The 23,193-nt window shown below is 37.9% G+C and overlaps 1 protein-coding gene across 8 annotated transcripts in view; it reads left to right on the top strand.

Annotated features, from left to right (window-relative positions):
• The window catches only part of PLEKHA7 (pleckstrin homology domain containing A7), a 144,670-nt gene that overhangs the window by 107,209 nt on the left and 14,268 nt on the right, over positions 1-23,193 (top strand). For 7 of the 8 annotated variants that reach the window (XM_063158550.1, XM_063158547.1, XM_063158555.1 and 4 more), the window contains 12 exons: positions 447-926; positions 6,218-6,734; positions 8,704-8,790; positions 11,022-11,075; positions 15,264-15,332; positions 15,499-15,579; positions 16,412-16,561; positions 17,460-17,561; positions 20,978-21,086; positions 21,925-22,163; positions 22,564-22,752; positions 23,037-23,154. In XM_063158550.1, coding sequence (XP_063014620.1) covers positions 447-926; positions 6,218-6,734; positions 8,704-8,790; positions 11,022-11,075; positions 15,264-15,332; positions 15,499-15,579; positions 16,412-16,561; positions 17,460-17,561; positions 20,978-21,086; positions 21,925-22,163; positions 22,564-22,752; positions 23,037-23,154 — 2,195 coding nt within the window. The remainder of the gene's footprint in view (positions 1-446; positions 927-6,217; positions 6,735-8,703; positions 8,791-11,021; positions 11,076-15,263; positions 15,333-15,498; positions 15,580-16,411; positions 16,562-17,459; positions 17,562-20,977; positions 21,087-21,924; positions 22,164-22,563; positions 22,753-23,036; positions 23,155-23,193) is intronic. The other variant, XM_063158549.1, reaches the window with a different exon arrangement.

Raw genomic sequence — 23,193 nt, 5'->3', positions numbered from 1 at the left:
CTGTCCTCTTGGCCAGAAGTGACTAGTCCCTGAGGCATCTACAAAAATATGAAAGATTTTTTTATAATATATTTTGCCATGAGTAGCTGGCAGCTTAATTTCAGTTTTCTGGCTTTCAGTATTTCTTAGGACAGGAAGATTTTTTTATTTACAGCTTTTTTGTACATAATATTATGTTGAACGTACATTCAACTTCTATATAATACTAGTATTTTCAGTCATTTTTAGAGATGTATATAAGTAATTTCTGCTACCTTGACAGCACAATAAAGGTGACTTTTTTCTAACTGGGATAGCAATTGAGTTTTGCTGAGCATATTTATTGTAACATGTCAAATTTATCACAGTCTGCAGACAGTGATTTTGTGGGTATCCTTTGTAAAAGAGACCACACCAACTTTTCTCAATTAAACAGTGTTTGTTACTGACACCTGTTTTCTTTTCAGGGAAACTGAAAAAGTGGATCAGCAAGCTGTTCCCCAGGTCAATCATGTGGATGCCTGCAAGGAGTGTGTGAGGGCAGAGATGACAGACACAAAAGGAAGTTATCAGAAATCAGCTGAAATGCTGGGATACGATAAGCGGGAGGAGATTAGAAGAGAGAAGGAGGAGGAGGAGCGTTACATCCACAGGAAAGAAACTCTGGAAACCAAAAAGGGAAAGGCTAAGCATGCAGTGACTGAAGCTGATTCATTATTTCCAGACTTGAGGAATGCATCCTGGTCCCAAGTAGCTCAGCCAGCTGAGAAGAATGGAACTCTCCCTAGTTCACTGAGTGTGGGTGCTGGCCTGGTGGAGCAGAATGGCACTGGCTCATATAAAAGAGGGTTTGTACCCAGAACAAATCCAGATAAGCAGTTTCAAAGGAAAAGTAACATGGCTCAAGTGGAGCACTGGGTAAAAGTCCAGAAAGGAGATGCAAAAAGGTTAGTAACAGTCTTTAACTTTATGGCCAAGTGGCATTTTCTTAAATTAAAGGAAAATGTGTGTTAGTAATACCTGTGGTGCAAATCTGAGCAATATTTTACAGAGAAAATATGTAAGAAGACTTAGTTTTTCCTTCAGTGCAGAAAGGTATTTTTCAGGCATTTATCTCCTGGGAAAGCCAATATGGGATTTGCTAATCAAATCTCTTTAATACTGTCACAGTTTTGCAAATAGAATAAGTGAGATTAGCATGCTATTTTATTTTCCTTCTTTTAATCACTGTGGATGCTTAAAACTTCTTAAAATTTGCTTAAATTTTGAAGAGCCAGAACGTGAAGTGCAACCCTCAGTTACCTCTTATTCATGAACAGTTACACAATGTAAGTCGCAGGTAATTGTTTTCCACTTCAAGACATAAAGATGATGTCCTTTTGAAGCATTATGCTCATTACTTTCCTTCTTTCTTCTATTCCTGTTCCAAAGACACATTCACTGCTCTATGTCAAATCACTGCACTCAGAGTCACAGTGTCTGTATCACATATTGAAAGTCTCCATATATTCATGTAGTTAATGAAGACATCCTAGGATGGTCTCTGGGATTCTCTTTTCCATTTTCAGTCCCTGAAAATTGCATTAATAGTACCAATAGGCGAAATGCACACTGGAATGCTTTTGTAGTTTGAAAATCTCATAATTGTTTTGCTTTCAAAGTCAGATTAAGTACCAGTTGGAGAAATGAAGTGATGAATATGTCTGTCTGCTCAGAATGTCACATTGTGTCAAGTGGCAGGAAAAACAGTTGGGCTGGATGCTGCTTGTGAGGATTTGTCAAATATGCTTATTCTACTGAATTAGTGTTTTATAAATCTGCTCAAATCTAATTATAGTATAAACAAACAGGAGATATTGGCATGTGGTTTTTAGGATGGAGAAAACATTTTGGGAATTTAAAAAATTCTTTTTTAAGCTAATGTTTGTCAATTCAGAGACGTTCCAGTTTGTCAATTCCAGTAAGACGTTTAAGGCTTCCTAATTTTCTGTCAAAGTCCATTCTTCTACTCTTTTATTTTTGAAATTACCCTTGAAGAAGCTTTCTTACTTTTTTATATTATTTAATATTCTTTTGAACTGCTAGAGTCAATTAACTTCCATATTTTTTTACTTGGATATCAATCAGGACTTCCCAAAAGAATGAGAGTTTAATGAAAAAATGTACTTGGTGAGTTAGTTCTTATTACACACATTGATTTCCCTGAAATAATACAGAAACCAACTGAACTAATGAGCTAATGCTTAAAAAGCTTCTGTTGATGTTTTTTACATCAGAAGTCCTGGCAGTGGCAGGATTGACTAATGACTAAATAAGTATGGTTTTCTTCCAAATCACTCTTTCCAGTAAGTTGACTTTAGGGGTGTGTTTTAGGTGCGGTGTTAAGATAGTGCTGTTGCAGGTGCCAGGCTTTGTTCTAGAAGAAACCAGCTGGAGCTGCTAAGTATTCAGTGAAAATAAAGATAGATGTATGTATGTATGTCTGTGTGTATCTCTTTCTAGATATAGCTCTATATCTGCATATACATATCTCTAAAAATGGCTAAGTTGACCTTGTTTTCCTTGCCTTTTCCTGACAAATGCCATTATATTCTCTGCATTCAGGATAAATTGCATGTTACCTTCCCAAAGATTAACAGAGTCATCTTTTAAATGGCACCTTCTCTTAGCCTGCTGAATTTCTGCAGTGTTGTTAAATGATGGATAGAAGTGGAATATTAGTTGTCAAATATCTTCCTGATTGCATGGTGTAGAAATTTAAGCTAGAGATGATAATTTGATTGGCCTTTTGTTTTGATTTTAGAAGGTAGTAGTAGAGCACTTAATTTTTTACAGCTCCACGTTGATTGATATTCCAGCTGAAATGTTACAAATAGAGAACCTCTGAGGATTCAGAGGGCTGGGTAGTTCTTGAACACAGAATGAGTACAGTTTTTTATTTGTTTCCTGGCTCAGGTGTGTACAGAGGCAGTGCTTGCCAGCAAGTTGCTTACAAGAAAGAAACCTTTCAGCTAAAGGGTTCACACAAATACTGAGGTTGTTCATGTGACTGCTTGTGGGAATGGCACCTTTTATATAGATCTTCAGACCTTTCAGATAGATGTTTTACTTCCCTTTTTAATGCAGCACTCCCTTTGCTGAGTTGTAGATGTTAGCTGTCACTTTGTGACAGCTCTCTTAGTGACCCCTCAGCTGCACTCCGGTGACATCCAGTGTAGCCATCCAGTCCCACTCTGCTCTCAGCAGATGGGAATACCTGCTTTGGTAAGATTCATAACAGCCTTTCAGAGAGATCTCAAGAACTGGAAGAAGGTTTGAAAGGAGGCTTTCAGGAAGTTTTGGCTTTTAGTAATTAAAGGTCAAGGTCAGGACCATCAAATGGCAGCTGTTCAGAAATTGTTAAGTTTTGATCTGGTTCCAGTGCCCATATAAACTTAGTGCATAATTATAAACAATTTACTATTTCTAAGAGTTTACTTGCATTTTAGAAATATATAAATCCAATTAAGCTTAATATTTCCTCACTAGATGCAGTCATGTTGAGATAGTTCCTTCCTTGCAAATGGTGTTAAAACCTTTCTTGTTATGCAGAACTTTCTGTTCCTTCCTGATTTGCTTAAGGAAGAAACATTACTTGTCTTTGTTAACTTCTGTACATTCCCATGAATGGGCACAGTGTTTCTAATAATAGTACTTGTTGACTTTTGAAGATCTTTCTTCTCTTTTTACAATATCTTCTATGTGATTGCTTCCCATTAAAGTCCCTGAAAGTTTTCATGGCCAATGTTCATATAATATGACATCAGGCCATTTATGCACTCTTTAATGTCTGCTTTCCTTTTTATGTTCTCTATACCTCATCATTCAAATGAGGGAGATTGTCAAAAACAGCTGCTTTTGCTCACTTTTAACCTCCAAGAAAGCAATAGTCCATTGTGGACTAATTTGAGTCATTTGGGACATGGTTCTTTACCTAGAAGTTCGTGTGTCGTCTCAGCCTATTTTTATATGATGCAAATGATCTCTCAAGCGTCTCAAACCTTGTGTGGTAGAGATGCCACCAGCTTAAAGCCTGTCATCTCAGCTTGAGGTTTCTCCCTGCTTCAGATACTGAGAAAACACAATGTGCCTGTATGTAGGCAGTTGCCTCCAAAGTTCAGCTCTGAATGTGACTTTCCTGCGCAATGTTATCCACATTCAACTTTGTTCTCTTTTTATAGCAGGCTGAAGTATTGCATGAAACTGGCTCATATCAGCTGCTCCACGTACTGCTTTCAAAATAACAGTTTTTAGTTCTTCTCAAAAAACCTCATCTTTTTCTAGAAGGAAGGCATGGCTCCCCTTGCCCCAACAAAACTCATGTTGTCTTTGTTTTCAGGTTGGTTTTGCTCCTAAAGCTGCCAGCCCTGGTGGCTTCATTGACTGCCACCAATTCCAGCTGATCTCAGTATTCTGCCTTTTAATGTCCAGTTAGAAAATAATCACACACAGGTGGTTTGCAACATCTGATAGTTTGCTTAGGCCTTCATGAGGTCTTCACTAAATTGGGGTATAGGAGTGGTCAAGTCCCCCTTCCCTGTTTTTCCACTGAGAAATCCACCAAAGCAATCTTAGTTTCATGCCTGCCTCAGATGTCCTTTTGAAGCATTATCTGCTCCAAGCATTCTTGATTCTTATTGCTATCTAGAGGAAATACATTTCTACCAACTTTCTGCCACATGTTTTTATGTGGAAAAAATTGGCAGTAAAGTACAGGACATTCCAAGTGCACATAATGCAGTGAATTGGAGAATTAAAAGAGGTTCCATGACCACTGTATGCTGATCTTTGAATTGCCTGTGTTCATACTACCTGCCTGCTTTAACCTTCACTCTGAAATTCAAGGTACAACATCAAGATTTTGTGGTATGAGAGAGCAGAGCCTTCAGAGATTTGTAACCCTCCAGGCAGTGCAGCAGTTATTCTACTTGCTGGCCTGAGGAATTTTGTATCCTCTTGAGATTATCCATATTTCAGGGTAGTCCAACAGTGTCAAATCCTGCAAGTAAAAAGGATGGTGGCAACTACTGAGCTGGTAGCTGGTAGCAATTCATTCCTCCTTGGTTCAGTTATTCTTGGATGCTGAACAAAGATGTTCTTTTCCATCATGGCCTTTTTTCCATGTGGAATTCCTGCAATTTCCAAACCATGAGGTCTCCCTCTCACACAGAGTGGAACTTACTGAGTGAAGTGATGAAAAGATGCTTGGAGTTTTTCTTTGTGTGGTTTTGTGCTGGGTTCATTTTTTAAATTTTGTCTTTTTTTGGTGTTGCTGCTTTGTAGCAAGCCTAGCCAGAATTGTTTTCTCTTTGGAGATTCTGAATCAATGGGAAAATGAATCCAAGTACAAAACCCCCAGATATTTGATGGAAGAATCAGAAATTAGACAGGCAGGCTACAGAAGGATTTTGTCTTCAAAGGAGGAGAGGGAGCTAACTAGACTTTGTCAAAACTTTTGCCAATTCTGTCTTAACACTACGTGCTAAAATATCTAGTTTGTAGAGCTTAAGTGTTTTATGGGTCCAGTGCTAAAGCCAGGATGTAATACTTCTTTTTATATTCTAATTTGTCAATGACCTTTGTTGTAAAAAGTCTCTTGTTGCTCAAATCAGTAGAACCAGTAGCAATTTCACTACTTTTTGGTGAAAATAATCATACAGACCTGCAGACTTCAAGCAGTTTCTTATAATTCGCTTTCTTTTTACTTCATTCACCTGAACAAAAACTATCTGAGATATTCTGGGATTGGTGAGATTTCTTCTTGCTTTTAAAGATACTTATATTGGACATGCGTTTGTTTTCGTAAACTGCACCACCTAGTGGTGAGCACACTTTCTGTGAAGAGGAATATTTTAGTTTACAGACTCACTAGATAAACATGAAAATAATTCCATTCTTCATGTTCTTGACTTTCTTTTTAATTCAAGTACAAAATACTGCCGTTCCTTAAGTTTGTTTCAAGTAGTTAATCCTAGGCTAAACACTAAATTAAAACCCTGTGTTTCTGCACTGTAGTGTTTGTGTGCAGGATAGATGACATTAATATTGCTTTGTTAATATTTCTGTAAATTCTGTTAAAATGTCTGTTATGTCTTGTAGCTCCAATGGTTATGTCATTAGAGGTGTTTTATCAGTCACTCCCACTCATCAGTGTGTGCTAAAATTTACCATTTTCTTCCCTTTTTTTTTGTTTCCCCAGCATCACTTCAGATCAGACTCTTACACGTCAGGGTCCCAATCCTCCTTTTCCTGAGAACTATCACACTTTGCCAAAGAATACCAGGCAGCCTTCAGGGAGCTCACCACCACCAAACCGCAATCTGCCGAGTGACTACAAATATGCACAGGATCGCGTCAGCCACTTGAAGATGTCCCAGGAGGAGAGGAAAGCAAACAAGGATGGAACTGTTTGGCAGCTGTATGAGTGGCAGCAGAGGCAGCAGTTCAAACATGGCAGCCCCACTGCCCCACTTTATGCGGGTTCCTCAGACTTCATGGATCGTGCGAAGTCAAAAAGCTCGTTAGATGTTCCACGGTCAATCTCTGTTCCGCCCTCTCCGTCTGACATTCCTCCGCCTGGACCTCCAAAAAACTTTCTCCCACGGAGGCCACATACTCCTGCAGAAAGGCTCACAGTTAAACCATCTGATGAGAGACAGACTGTGGATGTTCCTCTAGCTGGATCCCCCAGGAAGATTCGGAATCGTGCTGTAAAGGTTGGTATCCGTTTAAGTGATTCCAAACCGGTCTACACGTGGTGTCACACATGGGGGGTTTATTTAGTTGTGGTTCATTGCATCCTTCCTTGTGTGTGAAAGATCATGGGAGTTGTAAAAGCTAATACAAGGCATAATTTTCTCCTCAAGCTCTTGGCATTCTGATCAGATTTAATAACTTTTGTTGGTTAGGAAAGGAAAATTGTTGCCACATCACATAGGTATGGGATAATTTTAATAAAAACAGGAAGGCATATCTTACATGTATAAAGTATACAGATGGTAGTATTTCAATGTAGAGAGTATGAAGGCAAGAATATGAAACTCAGCGGGATGGAATCTTTCTTGATTATTTATTTTTGCTTGTAGCTTTGTGTTTGCTGTGCCTGCTTTCTCTACATGTTTTGCTATTGTAGTTAGTCCTACAGTTGATTCTGGTTTTAGTTATGCTAAAATTCATATTATTAGTATTACATATAATAATATTTTAGGTCTATTGCAGAGTCTTTATCAGTGGGCTAACCAAATTCAAATAGTGTTGGTCTGAAGCTTCACCTTTCTGAGTAGTTTCAGTATGAGGGTTTTTTCTAGAGACTTTTGTACCCTCTTTCATATGGGTTTCCCTGTTCAGTACTCTAAATGCGCTCCTTGCGTAAGGAATTTGGGGAAATTTGTGTTGAATCAATGAAGGATTGATTTGTCTTGGTAGACTTGGAATAATTGGTATTGAAATCCTCTGTATTCACTTAAATCTCCAACCTCAGCCATGGGCTCTGATAAGGGAAGGTATTTGCAAAGGGAGAGACTTGTAAATCCAGATACCCGGTGTGGGTTTAGGACAATGACTTTAGGCTGCAGCTTCACGCACAGTTTAGATTTTTTTCAGTGTGTATGTGGTGTAGCTGTTGGGTGTCTTTCAGCATTTATAGATTTATAATATTCTGTCAGAGGGTGAAATAGTCTAGTTATTTGCAGAACTGGACATTAATATTTTTAATTCCTGATTATATTATACCACACATACCTCCACGTGTGAGCTGAAGGAGCATTACATCCTTACAAAGGCATGTACAGCAGTCTTTTCCTTTCCTGTGCAATGGAACTGCAGAAATTTTAAACTCTTTTCATGGCATCTTGTCTTTACCAGTATTGGGAAACACGGTTTCTCATTGTGAAAACTTCTCTGTGGAACTTCTGAGAAAGTTTGTAGAGAAAAATGTTCATGTTTTTCTATGCGTCATTCTCCATTTAAATGTGTCTGCATTAATCCGTGATACTGCACGCTCCCTGTAGTGCTTTATTAAATTCCATCCAGTTGCACTTAAAAAAAAACCCAACAAGCCAGATGAGGCAAATTCAGTGAAATTCAGAGATGGGAATAAAAATAACTGGGACATTAATTTTGCCTTTAAGAACCATAGAACTTTGGCTTTAAGAGAAAGATGACAGAATGAGTGTGCAGTAGGCTTTCTTATTGTAAGCAGAAAGGGGCAGATCAAAGATGATTATTAAAAAAAACCCCTTGATATTGATGGAAGCCATTGCCACAAGGTGTCAGTCATGTCAGTAGCTTCATGTTCCCTGGCTAAAAGAGAGCATTCACAGTTGTTACTTTGTGCAGTACAAGCCTGCTGTGGAAGACATCATCCAACCAAACCTTTTTCTGGGAGACATTGTGTTGGGGGGGAACTTGATGAACTTGGTAAAGGTTTTCTGAAAGCTGCATTGCATGTTCTGAAGCATCTCATGCTGCCACAATCCACTGCTCTGCCCAGCATCCCAGGTGCTGAATTTGTATTTGTTCATTTATAAGTTTTTAATCATCAAAGGATCGGGCTGGCCAGTGTGCGTTACCCTGTTCTAAGCATGCCACGAATTCAAATAGAAAACCTGTGGCAGAGCTGCAGTGTGAATTTGCCACAGCTGGCACTTGGCACAACCCTTACCTTGTGGCTGTGGATCCTTGCAGAGCTCCACCCACCTGGATCGGCGCTCCATGCCTGCCATGGGCTACATGACCCACACGGTGAGCGCGCCCAGCCTGCACGGCAAGTCGGTAAGTGCAGAGCACGGCTCCTCTCCTGCCCTCCCACTACTGCAGACAGGTTTTGAAATCCATAGTCTTTAATCTTAACTTCAGCAGTTAAAGCATACATAACTCGAGTGAGAACTTAATCTTAACCCAGTAAAGCCTATAGGATTTTTGCCTTTATCTGCAACGCGAGCAGGGGTGAGCTTTCTGTTATTACAGGATTCAAGTTTTATTATGTTTGTTTGACCAAATGCAGAGTTAATTAAATAATTGCTTAATCATGTCAAGTAACTGCTTTCTGGGCACTGAGGTGAAAAATGTAATTATAGTTCCTCTCCCTGAAGACTGCTAATTTCCTCTTTACAATGTGTCTAAATACCTGCAGCCTGAAGAGCTAACATTGCTTCTCATTCGATTAAGGAGACATCAGGCTAAGTTGGCTAGTATAAGAAATTACACAATCGCTCAGTTACTGCAGCACTTGCCAACTAATTCCACCTATCAGGTCAGCTGCTGCGTGGCTCATCTGTGACATTTTGTGACTCTGCAAATGCTTCATTAGTGGCATGCTTGAGTCTGTGCTTCCTTGCCCATTCTTTGGTATTCTACAGTGCCCAGGTCGTTTGCGGTTTTATTTTGCTTACTGTATTTGCTATAAGAGATGAGCATTTTTAAGTTACAGGTCGCCAGTGCATCTGTTTCAAAGTGTCTACTTCCTTTTTATACTGTGTACTTATACTATTTCTGAAAATGCTGCATCTTCAGAAATGTGGGTTGAAATACTATATATAAGTTCATTCTAAAGCAAAACCATTTCTTTGTGCTGCTGTCATGGTGGGGTTGGCTCCCTGTGCCACGTGCTGCATCACCTGCAAATTGAAATGCATCAGCCAGTCTGTACATTCATATGAGCTTGTAACTGTGTCAGTTCTGCAGGTGAACATTGGCTCATAAAAGCTCAGGAGCATCTTGGACCATCTGTGGTGCTCTTGATTGCACTGGTGTTGTGAAATGTGTAAATGTGAACTCAAACAGAGATGTACTCACAGAGCTCTCCAGTTCCTGTTAGAGCCTCAAAAATTGAGCCACCTGCGAATAAAATCTGGTGACTCTTCTTGGAATTGGTGAAGGCTTTGGCCCAAAACTAAAGTTATTTTTTGGAACTGAAGAAGTTTCATTTCCTGATTACCTCACCTACAGAACAATTGCACTAAATGGGTGGTAATAACAGGGATTTCTCCTAAAATGGGCAGACTTTCTAGTCAAGTCCTCAGCCAGTCTTACAAGCTGATCTGACAAGAATTGTAAGTGAACACCTCTAAAGAAATGCAAGTGTGATCTATTGATTTTATGGCATAAAGGGTTTTTCTTTTCTTTTTCTAACTACACAATCTCATTGGCTCAAAACTTGAGAAAAGGTATAGTTATGTTTTTCTTTTATTCTGAAGTTAATTGCACCCAGGATATGAAATGCTGACAAAATAGCATTTCCTAAAATTCTAGGAAGTTTTGGGCATTTTGGCTAACTACAAGTAGCACATTTGCAACAGTTAAACTTTATTTTGTATTGCAAATATCCTCTCTCAACAGAGGAGAAATAACTTTGTTATGACTTCTGTGCATGTTTTCCTTGAAGGGACTGTAATAAAGATGTTGCTAGATGAGTGTAACTATAAGATTAAGCTGATAGCAATCACAGGTGAGGCAATGAAAAATAAGGATCAACTTTACTGCTGTTACTTGAAAGACAAGATGGATTGTCTAATCATATAAATGAGATATTTTTCAGAATTTTATTCCCAAAACTTATTTCATACTTTCCCTGAATAAAGGAATTAATATCCTAAAATGCATGGAAATTGTGATCAAAAGTATTCTAGTGATATATGATGTCTGTCATTCAGTCACACCACTGTAACTTTTTCAGTGAAGGGCTAGTCAGTGCAAATTCATCTTGAAAGCTTTTGACGATGATTGTTTCAGGTAGTTCTGTATCCTATTAGAGGTGGAAACAAAAATCTAGGTGTTTGGAGGGCGGTAATGAGGCAGTAATACTCTTGGGAAATACTTGGCCCATTTTTTAGCTGTAAGTAGCAATATGCTGGTGGAGCAAATGTGCTTTTTTTATGTGCTCCTAGTCTGTTATTTTGTTCTCTCTTCCATGTTTTCTTGTATATAGCAATTCCAACTATTCTGAAATGGTTCCAAACATTCAAATATATTGCACTGTTTTTTCCCTATGTACTTGCCTGAAGGCGGATGACACTTACATCCAGTTGAAAAAGGATCTGGAGTATTTGGATCTAAAGGTAAGATTTTTAGATGAGTCTACTTAATTTTTTATCTTTTTTTCAACCCAGTTGTCTTTTTTGCATTGTGTTTGTACCTGCAGATTTTAAAGCAGCTTTCTAGTCTGAGATGGAAACTGTCTTTTGTTTGTGCTTAGAGTATTGAGTGTGTTTTTAGTAGTGACTATACAATTAAAGTGAAAACTCAGAAAATGTGGTTGCTTTAAGAACAGTTTTTGTTCCTGGTACTGAGATGGATGATATGTGGGTTTAGGGAAATCAGAGAAAAAACAGATTGAAAGTGTTTCTCTGCTGTAGCATTAGTACCAGTATGAAGTCAACACCTCTAAGTTAAAACTCGTGTTCTTTTAATCCAGCTTTTCCCCTTTAAATCTCCTTAGACTGACTTTTCCATTATTTGTATAATGTACCATATGTTCTTGTGAAAATGTGATTAATTAGCACTGTCATTGTTTTCATGTTATTACAGCTAAAAGATTTCAAATGCACCCATTCATCCATCCATCCATAGAGAGAATCTGATCAAGTAATGTTAGGAGGTATTTCTTTTTGAAAAAGAATTCACTATTATACTGAGGGTCCTATCATCTGTCTGAATGACTTCTGTGTCTGGTACACTTGATGGCTGGCAATTTGAAAGCAAATCTAGAATTCTTAATATCAGGTTTTGAAGGGAAAAAAAAACAGCAAAAAGATATAATTGTTTTGCTTAGCAAAATAGTTTGCTGCTTTCTGTGGGATGTAGGATGTCTTGCCATATACAAATCACGTGGTGTTTTCCTGAAAATGAAGGTGACAGGAAATTTGACACCTTGTTGTCTGTCTGGTTTGCATGTACAGAGCTCACTAATGCCATGGGGCGTTGCCTGTGAGCTGATTGCACCTATGAGGATGTGTATTTCAATCTTGTCTGATGTTTAAATTCCTGAATATATAACCAAATAGATACATGGAAAATATTACTATAGAACCCTATATGTATTTAGCAAATAGTATAAGTGGTGTATATGTAGTCTAAATGATCAAATATGTAAACTGTTGGAGTCATTAATATACAAATTTAAAATTGGTTGGACACATTTCGTTTTAAGCCTTGTCCTTGGTTTGTCCATGGCTTTGACAAATGTAACTGCAGCCCAAGCCATCAGATGAATTTTATGACAAATTACAATTTTATAAGTCCTACAAGGTGAGAAATTATTAATAATCACAGTCTTTTTTCCATTATAAAACACAAAAATTTTCATAGTTGAAGTGACCACAAGTCAAGCTTCTGAAAATGTGGTGTGCTTAGCAAAATTCTAAGGGGGTGGTTCTTAACTTTTTGGTGGATTCTGTCTAGATTAATTTGTTGCAGTCTGGAGCACGAGGAGATATTTGGACTCTTAGAGCTCCCTTGTGCCTTCCTACTGCTTGTAGCACCTAACAAAAGCAGCCAGAAAGAAAAATTAGAAGGGGGCACCTGATACTTCTGTGCAAAGAAACTTTCAATGCCAGCTGGTTTCCTTCTGAAAATCATGACACTCAAAATGTCAAATGTATTTCCAAATGAGTGATGTAAATTTTCAAAATGGGCATTTCTTAATAACCTTCTTTCAGTCGTGGTCCAAAAATGTAAAATTTCAGGTCAGGCTGCTGAGAGATTAAAGAGCCCATGTGAGACTGGAGAAGGTGTCCCGGTATTGGTTACATTTGTGCTTTGCCACTAAATGTAGCAATGCTTTGATTTGTGATACAGGGGAAAAACAGTGCTCTGCATGAAAGGAAGCAAAGGATACAGATTTTAGTAACAGCAAATTCCCAGGTCATGTATGTAATATCTTGCATTTAAGACACTGGAAATTTAGATAGAAAGCCAATTAGTTCAGGTATCTCTTTTGACTGCACTGGGCTTTGAGTTAGTGAGTTAGACCCACCCTGGTTAAACATTTCAATTAGGACTGAACATTTTGGAACTGGAGTTAAACTTTTTTTTTTTTTTTTTTTTTTTTTTTTTTTTTTTTTTACTAAATCCATTATTTCTGGAGATCTTTCTTAGAGGTTTTGAAATAGAACTTTTCAGTGTGGAATTGTGGTTGAGCAATTAACTGCAGAGTGCTTAGGTGTGACCTGGGAGTGTGTGATCACTGCTGCTCGTGGAGTTTTGAGTTCTGATGTTTGGGGGTTTAAATCTTGCCGTCTGTAACAAGCTATGACTAAACTTTTGTTTGAAACAGATAGAAAATAATGGACCTCTGATCAACATGATATACAAAGTGCTAAAGAACTCAGCACAAGGGTTACTATCCAGTATACATGTAAGACTGCTTGCATTGAAATGTGCTCATCCCATCGCTTTTTCAAGTAGCAGTCAGTGTTCTGGCTTTTACAGGTGTCTTTTGGTGCACAGTAGTGCTTTCTGTAAGATTTTATTTTTACTTCTTTATTTTTCCCCCTCTTTTGGAGTCTGTATGCGAAATTATGGCTGACCTCAGTGTTTGGTTTCATTTTATCATGTTTTGGAAATGAATGTGTCAAGTAGTGACTCCTGTGTGGAATTTGGAAAATGTGAAAGCATGCTTAATCCTCATTATGTTGTCATGTTCTCTGCTTGATAGTTAACAAATGCCTTACAGTTCTGATTAAGTAATTTAAAGTATCCCCAGATTCTGTAGATGTGTTTTTATGTTAATTCTGTTGCTTTGAAAAAGGCTTTTGCATTGCCTTAGCTTGCAGGTAATTAAATATGCAGAATCATTACTTTTGATATGCTGGTATTTTGTGTTTATATTTAATTAATTGTTACAATTATCTATATGATTTAGCATTTAAATAATTTCATTAATAATTTTGAAAGACAGTTTTTTCTTCTATATACCATGTAATTGTTGAAAAGAAATAAAATTGAAAGCTTCTAGAGGCAATAAATACTATTGATTTTGGTGGTGCAGAAGTAATATTTTACTGCTCAAAAGTAAATGAGAAGTCTTTAAATGGAGTCTGCCACTGGAGGAGAGAAGATGAGATTTACCTCACTTAGGGTAAAATTTAATTGCTTTTAAAAAGCTAACATGGTCGTGTAGATGACGCTTAGGTTAATAAGTAAAATATGTACCTTCAAGTCTAGAGATTGCCAGTTGGTAAAAAAGCAAACTGCCTCTTTATACCCCTCTTACTTCACTAAAAAAAACCAACCAATTCAGCTTTTGTATCAAAATCTCTCCTCTTATATTACTGAAGACAATGTTGAGGTGAATTTTTCTTCTTAAACTTTTGCCTGTATATGAATAAGAATATGCTGTATATGAATACTACTAATCAGCAACTGGTCCTGTGCAAAGACAGTATTTGCTCTAAAGAATCTTTAAAAGTGTTCCAAAGAGGTGATATTAAATAATTAGATTTTAAGGCTTTTTAAAAATGTGTTATTTATGAACTTTATTATATTGCTCTTTTCTTAACCTCATCTATTCACAAAGAGGGTCCTGTGTAGGCAGTGGAAATAATAAACATTTCTACAGACACAGACATGCCTTAATTTTTAAGGTTGATGTGAAGGTCGGAAGTACAATTGAGTATTGTTTTGGTACTGATTCTAAAACCATTTTGTGAGAAGATAGTCTCACCAGAAATGGAATATGAAACCAGTGATTTATGGAATGAGAGGTTTGGTACATGACAGCCATGTCAAAATAGATTAATTACATTTAATTCCACTATAGCATTTGTGTAGCAGTCTGTCTTTAGTAAAATCCACCCTGTGCTGAGGAAGATACTGTCCTTTGTAGAATGAAACACTTGCCAAAAGTTGTATTTTTAGTCATTCATGAATGCTGCTATTGTTGCAACCATGCATTTAAATGAACGATTCCATTCCTTTGGCTTCAAGGCAGCTATTAGAGCAGAACTGCTAAAACTACTAGATCTTGCAGGAAAAGGACTTTTGTAACCAGAGACAGGTGGGATTATGTTGTTCTGTGCAGAATTCCAAGCTGCTGGAAGAATTACTAAATAGCTTAATGTAACTAGTAAACCCTTTTGTTAACACTTCTCAAAAACTAAAGCCAGATTTCAAAATACTTGTATATCCTTTTTTTTCTTTCTTAATGAAAGTGAATATTTAACAAAAGCTTTCTTTTCACTGCTGAGGCATCATTAGGTTTTAGTTTGCTACAAATTTCTTACATTTTGAAAATCTGTTCCTCTTAGGTGACAGGACGTGACACATTGAAAGAAAGAAGTGCAAAACCTGTCAAGGTTGCAGAAAGTGATATTGATGTAAGTATCAAACACCACTTCAGCACCTCTTGCACTGATTTGTCTATTGCTTTTGTACAGTTACATGATCATTATTATGCATCTTGGGGTGAAATATTACAAGGGGACACTTTTCTGCTTGGTTTTTAAAATCTAACCATATGTGTGTGTATGATTTCATTTCCAGGTGAAACTGAGTGTTTTGTGTGAGCAGGACAGAATTCTGCAGGACTTGGAGGACAAAATAAGAGCCCTTAAGGAAAATAAAGTAAGTAGGTTAAAAAGGGCTTAGTAAAACAAAACAAAAACTTTGATCCAATCATGAAGTATACAATACGAAATTATAAACAATAAATTGAATTAATGGCTGATGATTGCACAGTATCGTGTGTATACTTCTATGAGAGCAAGAACTAGGTTTCATTTCAGGATTGAGTACCCATTCTGAGAGAAAGTGAATGTTTTAAACCCATCTGCTTCACTTCCTGTGAGCTATAGCTGTCAATAAACTGAGGTGGTTATAAAAAAAAAATAATAAAAAATACATATATCCTGAAATGAAAGTGCTGTTCCGGCAGATCCTGTGGAAGAGCTACTGTGCAAAACTAATTCCATTGTTTGCTCCTGACTAAATGAATTGGGCCTCTTGCATGTTTTGCACAATATTTTAAATCCTCACATGCCTGTTTCACCCACAGCAGTGAAGGAGAACCTGTCCTTAAACAAACAACTCATGCTGGGCTGTGGTAGGGCTGTCATAGTTCTGTACTGCTTAAGGGAATTCTTCTGAAACTGTAAATTACACTTTTGTACTGAGGGTAAACAGAAGAATTCCCCTCTCACTGCTTTGTGTTTGCAACGGTTTTGGCTGCTTAATAGGAAGATTTAATAGAAAATATCAGATAATTTAGGATACAATAGGTAATTAAGGCCCTTGCAGTTTTTGTTTTCGTGTGAGTCTCCAAAACAGGAGGCCAATCTTAACCTCTCTTGGTTTGTAGGGAAGACTTGGGGCATGGAAAGCACCTTTCATATTCCTGCAAGTGGGTGCATAAATTTCCATGTAAATGTTGTGAACTTACTGCTGTCTTCTTTGTTAGGATCAGCTGGAGTCTGTTTTGGAGGTTTTGCACAGGCAGATGGATCAGTACAAAGATCAACCACAACATGCAGAAAAAATATCTTACCAGCAGAGACTTTTGCAAGAGGACCTTATACATATTCGGGCTGAAATATCCAAAGTTTCAACGGTACGTGTGTTTGGTTGCTTCAAGAAAAAACAGAATTAAAATCCCAGTTAGACTAAAACTGTGTTTGTCATTGGATAGGGGAGTTAAGACCTGTTCTGAACAGCTTTGGTTAAGGTACACAATACTAAACCATACAAAATTAAACAATCTCTCCAGCTTTGCTTTTCAATGCCTGCCTGTCATGCCCCCAAACCAAACAAAAACCCCTAAGCTTTTCAATGTATTTATGTGTTAAGTGTGGGTTTAAATTGCAAATCTTTCAGCTAGTCCTTTGAAAATATAAATGTGATTCCAGGATGTTTTTCATGGTAAAAGGAGTTGGGAAAATCTGTTGATATTTCAGTAAAAATTTACCATTCATATTGTAACTTAGTAAAATTCAAATGTAATTTAATGTTTTTTCACTGTATTATTACTGCCTCTTCATGAATGAGGCTAGCTCTTTGTAAGACAGTTTCTAAAACTGCATGAGCACCTTCCCTGTAGTAAGGTCTGATCACTAAAATGACAGTATTATTTAAATGTATCTAGTCAGTTTGTGTCTGTAGAAAATGTATGACTTCCACAGTCAGCATGTAAAATGTATTTGTGGGAATAAATAGCAAGTCACTGGAAAAAGGGCTGTACTGGTGCAGGGATGCTGTTACATGCCAGTTTGGCTTTGTGTCAGGAAGCTGGCCAGAGGTTTTTAACTACAGGCTCTTGACTTGATTGTGCAAGCTATGAAGGGTTTTCAGGTGTATCATCAAGTCTCACCAACAATGTAGACTGAAATGGATTCTTTACTTCTTTTTGTGATAGAACAACAGTAACTTCAAAACTCTTTGGGGCTCAATTAGAGGGTGGAGAAAGTAGTTTTGAAGTTAGCACTGTATTAGAGTATTCCCTCTGTTAACAGGAGATGGAAAATGCCTGGAATGAGTATCTGAAATTAGAGAAGGATGTGAGCCAGCTGAAAAAAGCCTTACAGGAGCAGATGAGCAGTTCATTGGTATCTCAGGTGAGTCCGGTTCCAGACACTGTAAACACTTGGAGGATGGTTTAGTCTGAACTTCAAGTTACCATTTCATAAGAGAAATATTCTCTGCCAGTTTTGCAGTGTGTTCAGCTGTCATGTAATTTGGTTTGCAGAGTTCAGGCACTGTGGGATGTGAGTGTGTAATGAGAAAACCACTGCATTGTCTTGCAGCACATGCAGTACTGCCATAGTTTCTCATAAGTTGTCTATGCAAATTTGTCATTATTTTATTACGTTTTTATTACATGCTGACATCTTGACATTGATAACGTATTCAATTTATAAGACTGTGCAGGACTTCTTAGCCTTCCATTTATTTGATCTGACATTGTTGGCTTCTTTATCCATTTTTAAGAGCATCAGTCACTGGTTGTTATTGTCATTACTTGTTCTTTGTCATGTTCTTCTATTTATGGAAGATTTATCTCTGCAGATTGTTTTGTGAAGTGGAATAAGTGTTTAACAGCCATCAGTAATTGAAAGGCATCTCAGTTTTAAATCAGTTATTCAGTTTCAAATTTTAAAAAGATGATTTGTTTGAAGCTCAGTTGTTTTCTTTGCTGAAATGGATGTGGAATACCAGATTATTTCTACATACCTGCTTACAGCTGATGACTTTATTCTCAGGGAATACTGGATAATTTTTCCTTTCTGTGAGCTGAACACAAGGAACCCAGTTATATATACATTTTCCTCAAATCTTAGTCTACTTTTCCAAATATCCTGGACCAAAAGAGCTCACTAGTTAAATTTTTAGCTTGTTTGCATTACGTGTCTGATCAGATATAATTTGAAGCCTGTGTCTTTTCACTGTTAGTGAATAAATGTTAGTATCAAAGCAAGAGTTGTAAAACCTTTTTTGATTGCATCAATCATCAAAGTACATTTTCATCTACTTTTCATTATGGGGTGTGGGAAGTGATTCAGTTTCTGGAGTCAGAATATGTAATTGAGCTCAGCTGTAGAGTATCTTTTAAAGAAAAAATCCTGGGGGAATATCAGAATAAAATGGTCCTTGTATGAAATTACTCAGTTTAACAAAGGCAAATTACGCCTTTAAACAAAATACGCCTTTTTAGACTACTTTGAGATAAAATTTCCAGTTAGGTGTTAAACAAGCTTAAAATACTGCATGTGTGGCATGGGATTCACCAATACATATGGAAGGGAGTGTGGTTTGCACAGAAAAAAAATGTTAATTCGGTTTGATTATCATCTCATATCACATAAGTGATTAATTATAAATACACACACAGCCATAAGGACATTATCAGTTACATGTGTGTGTACTTTTATACATCTATACATATAAGTATGCACAGATATGTTTGGCTAAGTTTTAAAAAAATGTTTCTGAATACCTATTTTGGAGATTCTAAGGGGAACTGATTTTTTCAGAAAGTATTGAATATTCTAAAAAAACTATATGCCTTCAAAGAAGTCTCACTTGAAGTACCCATAATAGTTAGAATTTTTTGATCTCTGCCCAAGGGCATGTAGACTCAAGATTGTTTATCTAGCATTTTCCAATAGCACTAAATTAATACACACTGTATTTTAAAAAAATGCAGTCTTCGTGGAATATTATTAAAAATTCAGTAAATTTGCAGGCTCAAGTTGCTGTAGGAGACCACTGATGTTGCTTCTGTGTAGCATTAATTAAGAGGTTAAAACCTAAATGTTTAAGCAGCTTGGTCAGAGTGAATCTTGCTTTTTAGAATGTAGCTACAATTGTCTTTTGCTGAAGGGTTGGGGAGGATCTGGGCATGCTGAATTTAACTGAGATGGGTTATTTTATCAGTGATAACTTCTTAGTTGGTAAGTGTTTCACTTCTGGCTTTGTGTCATTCTAAATTATGTTTCTGTTTGAAAGAAGTTAGAGAAATAAAATTTTCTCTCCAAGTTACCTTTTCCTGCTTGCCAATAAAGTAAACAGCAGTAAAATTGCCTCTGTAAACAGCAATCTTGGCTTTCATAATTTTAAAAATTAATTCATCTGCTCATTGTTCGGCCCAGGTCCATTTTAGATTTAAAATATTCTCTTCACATCAATATTTAAGTAATGGGAAGAAATAATATTAAAAGATCTGGCTTTTCTACATTGCTAATCAAACATTTTCTGAGTGGTTTCAGAAGCAGGATTTTCAGTGCTTTTTTCACCAGTTCTGAGGCTTGATTATTGTAAATCCATCATTTGGTTCCTTGTAGTATGATTAATCTCAGAAAAATGAAATGAAATGTGCAAATTTATAGTTTGTGTCCTGACAATCTTTCAAAATATGTCCTATCTATCGAGTGAGTTTACTACAGGCAAATAACATTCTCCATCATTTAAATGTTTGTGTTCTTGGCACCCTGTTTGCTGATCTGTAACCTGGCTGAACATATTTCCTGATTTAAGACAGAAAGTGGAAAGCAATTTATATGCCTTCCTTAGCTCTATGAGGTGTAACAGCTTTTACTGAAGTTTTTTTTCCACCCTCAGCCTTATAGGATTAATTAGTAACTATTTTGTAGCTCATGGCAAGTGATGAATTTCTGGAGTTCTTGAGCAGTTTGTGAGCAATTCTTAACTTAAGTGTTTCACTGCCTTTGCTTTCTTTAATGGTATTGGTTTCACCAAGGTAATCCTTGATGCAAATTTTTGAAATCTGTGTTACCAGGCTTTAATGAATTAGATGACAGCAGCTATTTAAGATGATTGGAATGACTGAAATGGTGGCTTCAGGAGCCAGGCTGTGATGCAGCTCAGTCTGTAGACAAAGCTTCCCTTTCTTTCTTTCCTTCTGGAAAAAAGCCTTGATAAAGCAAATAGGATGCAAGATGAGACCAAGTCCTGGAGCAGCAGCAATATATTGTTTTAACTTGTAATACATCCTGGCCAATAGGCCTAACAACTCAAATACAAGCAGAAATTAAAATTGTCAGCATTTCTGAGTTTGTTTTTTTGCTTTTTTAATACTGAATGTTTCCCCTAAAAGTATTGAGATGTTTTTTAAGGTTGCTTTAGCAGTCTTAAGTTTGATAGGTATAGGATTTAAGAACAAAGTTAAAATTAAAAGGTTCTGGAAACTCATTTTATGTAGAACATTGAACTATGTTTTTGTAGTCCGAACAATATTGTAGAAAAATACAGATTTGTCTTTTCCCCTGTCTTCTATAGAAAGTCTTCCAAGGGTCAGAAAATGCTTTAGTATATTTATGGACAAGATATGTTTGTTGGTGGTTTGTATTTATTAGTTTTTATTTTAAAATAATTATTTAACTAATTTCTAAACTCCTAGGTTTTCATGTAAGTTCTGTAATTGTAGTTTGGTGGTATCAAAAGAAGGAAAGGCCCATAATAAATTAAAACTGAGGTATAATTGATTTTTTTTTTCTTTTACTACAAACAACAGGAGAAAACACAAATACAAAAAGACTTGTGGAGAATTGAAGATGTTACAGCTGGCTTGAGTGCAAACAAAGCAAACTACAAAACCATAGTAGACTCTATAAAGAATCCAGGTAAGGAGAACATGATGAAAAAAATAAACAATATACCAATGCAGCTGAGTCTTTGGGTCTGTGCAAATAATCTGGAAATTCGTTCTGCTGCAGAAAATCCAGTTAATTCTGCTACTGGATGTGTCAGAAATCTCTGTTGATTGAGTGCATTAACTTGGTGTTTCTTTGCCTGAGGTGACAGGTTTTTTTCTTGTTTGTTTTCACGTACCAATGGTTCTAAAATTTAACAGGCCATAAAAAAAGGGAACAGCAATAACAGTAATGGGCTACATTTTTCAAGTTGCAGAAGGGGTTCCTGTCAGGTGCCAGGCCCTTACCAGTGTGGTATCTGTTCTGCATCCTATCCAGGAGCTTTTCTCTGTGTTTTTCTCTGGGTTTATTGGGTTTTTTCCCCTTGGATGCAGCCCAGCTGCTCTTGCTGCAGTTGCCTTTCCCCTCCCTGTTCAGGCAGGTGTTTGGTGGGCAGAGCAGCATCAGCTCTGGAAGGGAGGAAGGCAGAGTGTGTGTGGTCTGCACTGCAGTGGCTTTATTCCGTTTCAAAGACAGGACCTGATGTGTTGGGGTAGCGAGAGAGCGTTCACGCCTCCTGCAAAACTCACCTTTCACATACAGAGATAAAATAGTTCGGAGATGGTCGAGATCTGCAGGAATCTGTGGCAAGGGGCCAGATGCAGCTGATGGACTGATTCCATATGACTCCCAGGCTTTTCCTTCCTTTGTTCCCACTGCCCTCCACCGGGACTTTTATGGGATGATACCGAACCATGTGGTTTCGTTTTTGGCCTGAAGGACTCACTAGATCCTCATCAAGACATGTTTCTGTCTATTTCTGCCCTAGAGAGAAAAACAGTGCCTTCACTTTCTCAGTCTTCAGTGCCTTCCCTCCCAGCTTCCCTTGCTGCTGTGGAGAGCAAGCTGTCGGTCGCGCAGAGCCCTCCGCGCAGCCCGCTGAAATCCCCCCTGGAGGTCAGGCTGTACCCGCAGCCCTACTTCCAGACCAGGACACAGCACCAAGCACAGCAGCTGAAAAAAATCGAGCCACCTCTTCAGTCACCAGTCAAGCTCAAGCCAAAGGTTGTAAGTGCTGCTCTTGTGAGGTTCCTTCAGCAGTGTTGGCATTTCCCCTCTGTGAGCAGTGGGAGTGTCGCGGGTGGGCAGTGCACACGCTGGAGGCACAGCAAGGAGTGTTTGTGTTGGAGCTGAGCACTTGCAGCACAATACACATGGAGCCTATTGTACAGTGGCCATAGACTGGTTTAGAATGTGTTAATATTCAGAGCTTTCCTTGGAAATGCTTTGTGGTTGATTTCTTGGGTCTTGTGCTTGGTCTTTAAAGCCTCAAGCTTCTGTAGTGGACAGAGGAGAGCACGCTGAAGCAGTCACAAATGCTTCCCGTAATGCACTGGCCTTTATTTTGCACTTTATGCCAGACTGTTTTCATGCTCTTTGCCAAATCCCTGCGTTCTCCTGTTCCCAGGAAGATGAAGCACCGCCCAGACCTCCTCTCCCTCAGCTGTACAGCCCTGAGGATCAGCCACCAGCTGTCCCACCCCTGCCCAGAGAAGCCACTGTCATCAGGCACACCTCGGTGCGGGGCCTGAAGCGTCAGTCGGACGAGAGAAAGAGAGACAGAGAGCTCGGCCAGTATGTAAATGGAGATTACAGGGTGAGCACTCACACTCCTGTACCCCTGCACCTCAAAGACATGAGAACCTCGAATAAAATATGATGTTGTTATCTGTAAAATATATGGACCTTTAATAAAGCAATCATGATATAGAATGGCAGAGAGATAACAATGACATCATAATAATAATGATCCATGCCATATAATAATAATGGCAGAGAGAGATGTAGCAACCCAGAAACAAAGCTTTAGGATGTGTTTTAGGATTATTAAAACTTGCTGTCTGTGATTTCACTTGAGCTGATGAGTGTTTTTCTGTATAGGTGGAGCTGCGTTCGTACATGAGTGAGCCAGAGCTGGCAATGTTAGGGGGTGACCTCAGCCACCCTTCCAGTGCTTTAATAAGCCCTGACAGTGGATACCAGACATTACCTACCCGTGGTAAGCCAGGAATTTATGGAATTGATCCCTAACAGTACT

The sequence above is a fragment of the Melospiza melodia genome, chromosome 6, assembly GCF_035770615.1.
Source record: "Melospiza melodia melodia isolate bMelMel2 chromosome 6, bMelMel2.pri, whole genome shotgun sequence".
NCBI classification, from domain to species: Eukaryota; Metazoa; Chordata; class Aves; order Passeriformes; family Passerellidae; genus Melospiza; species Melospiza melodia.
This window is presented reverse-complemented; position numbering and strand designations above follow the sequence as displayed.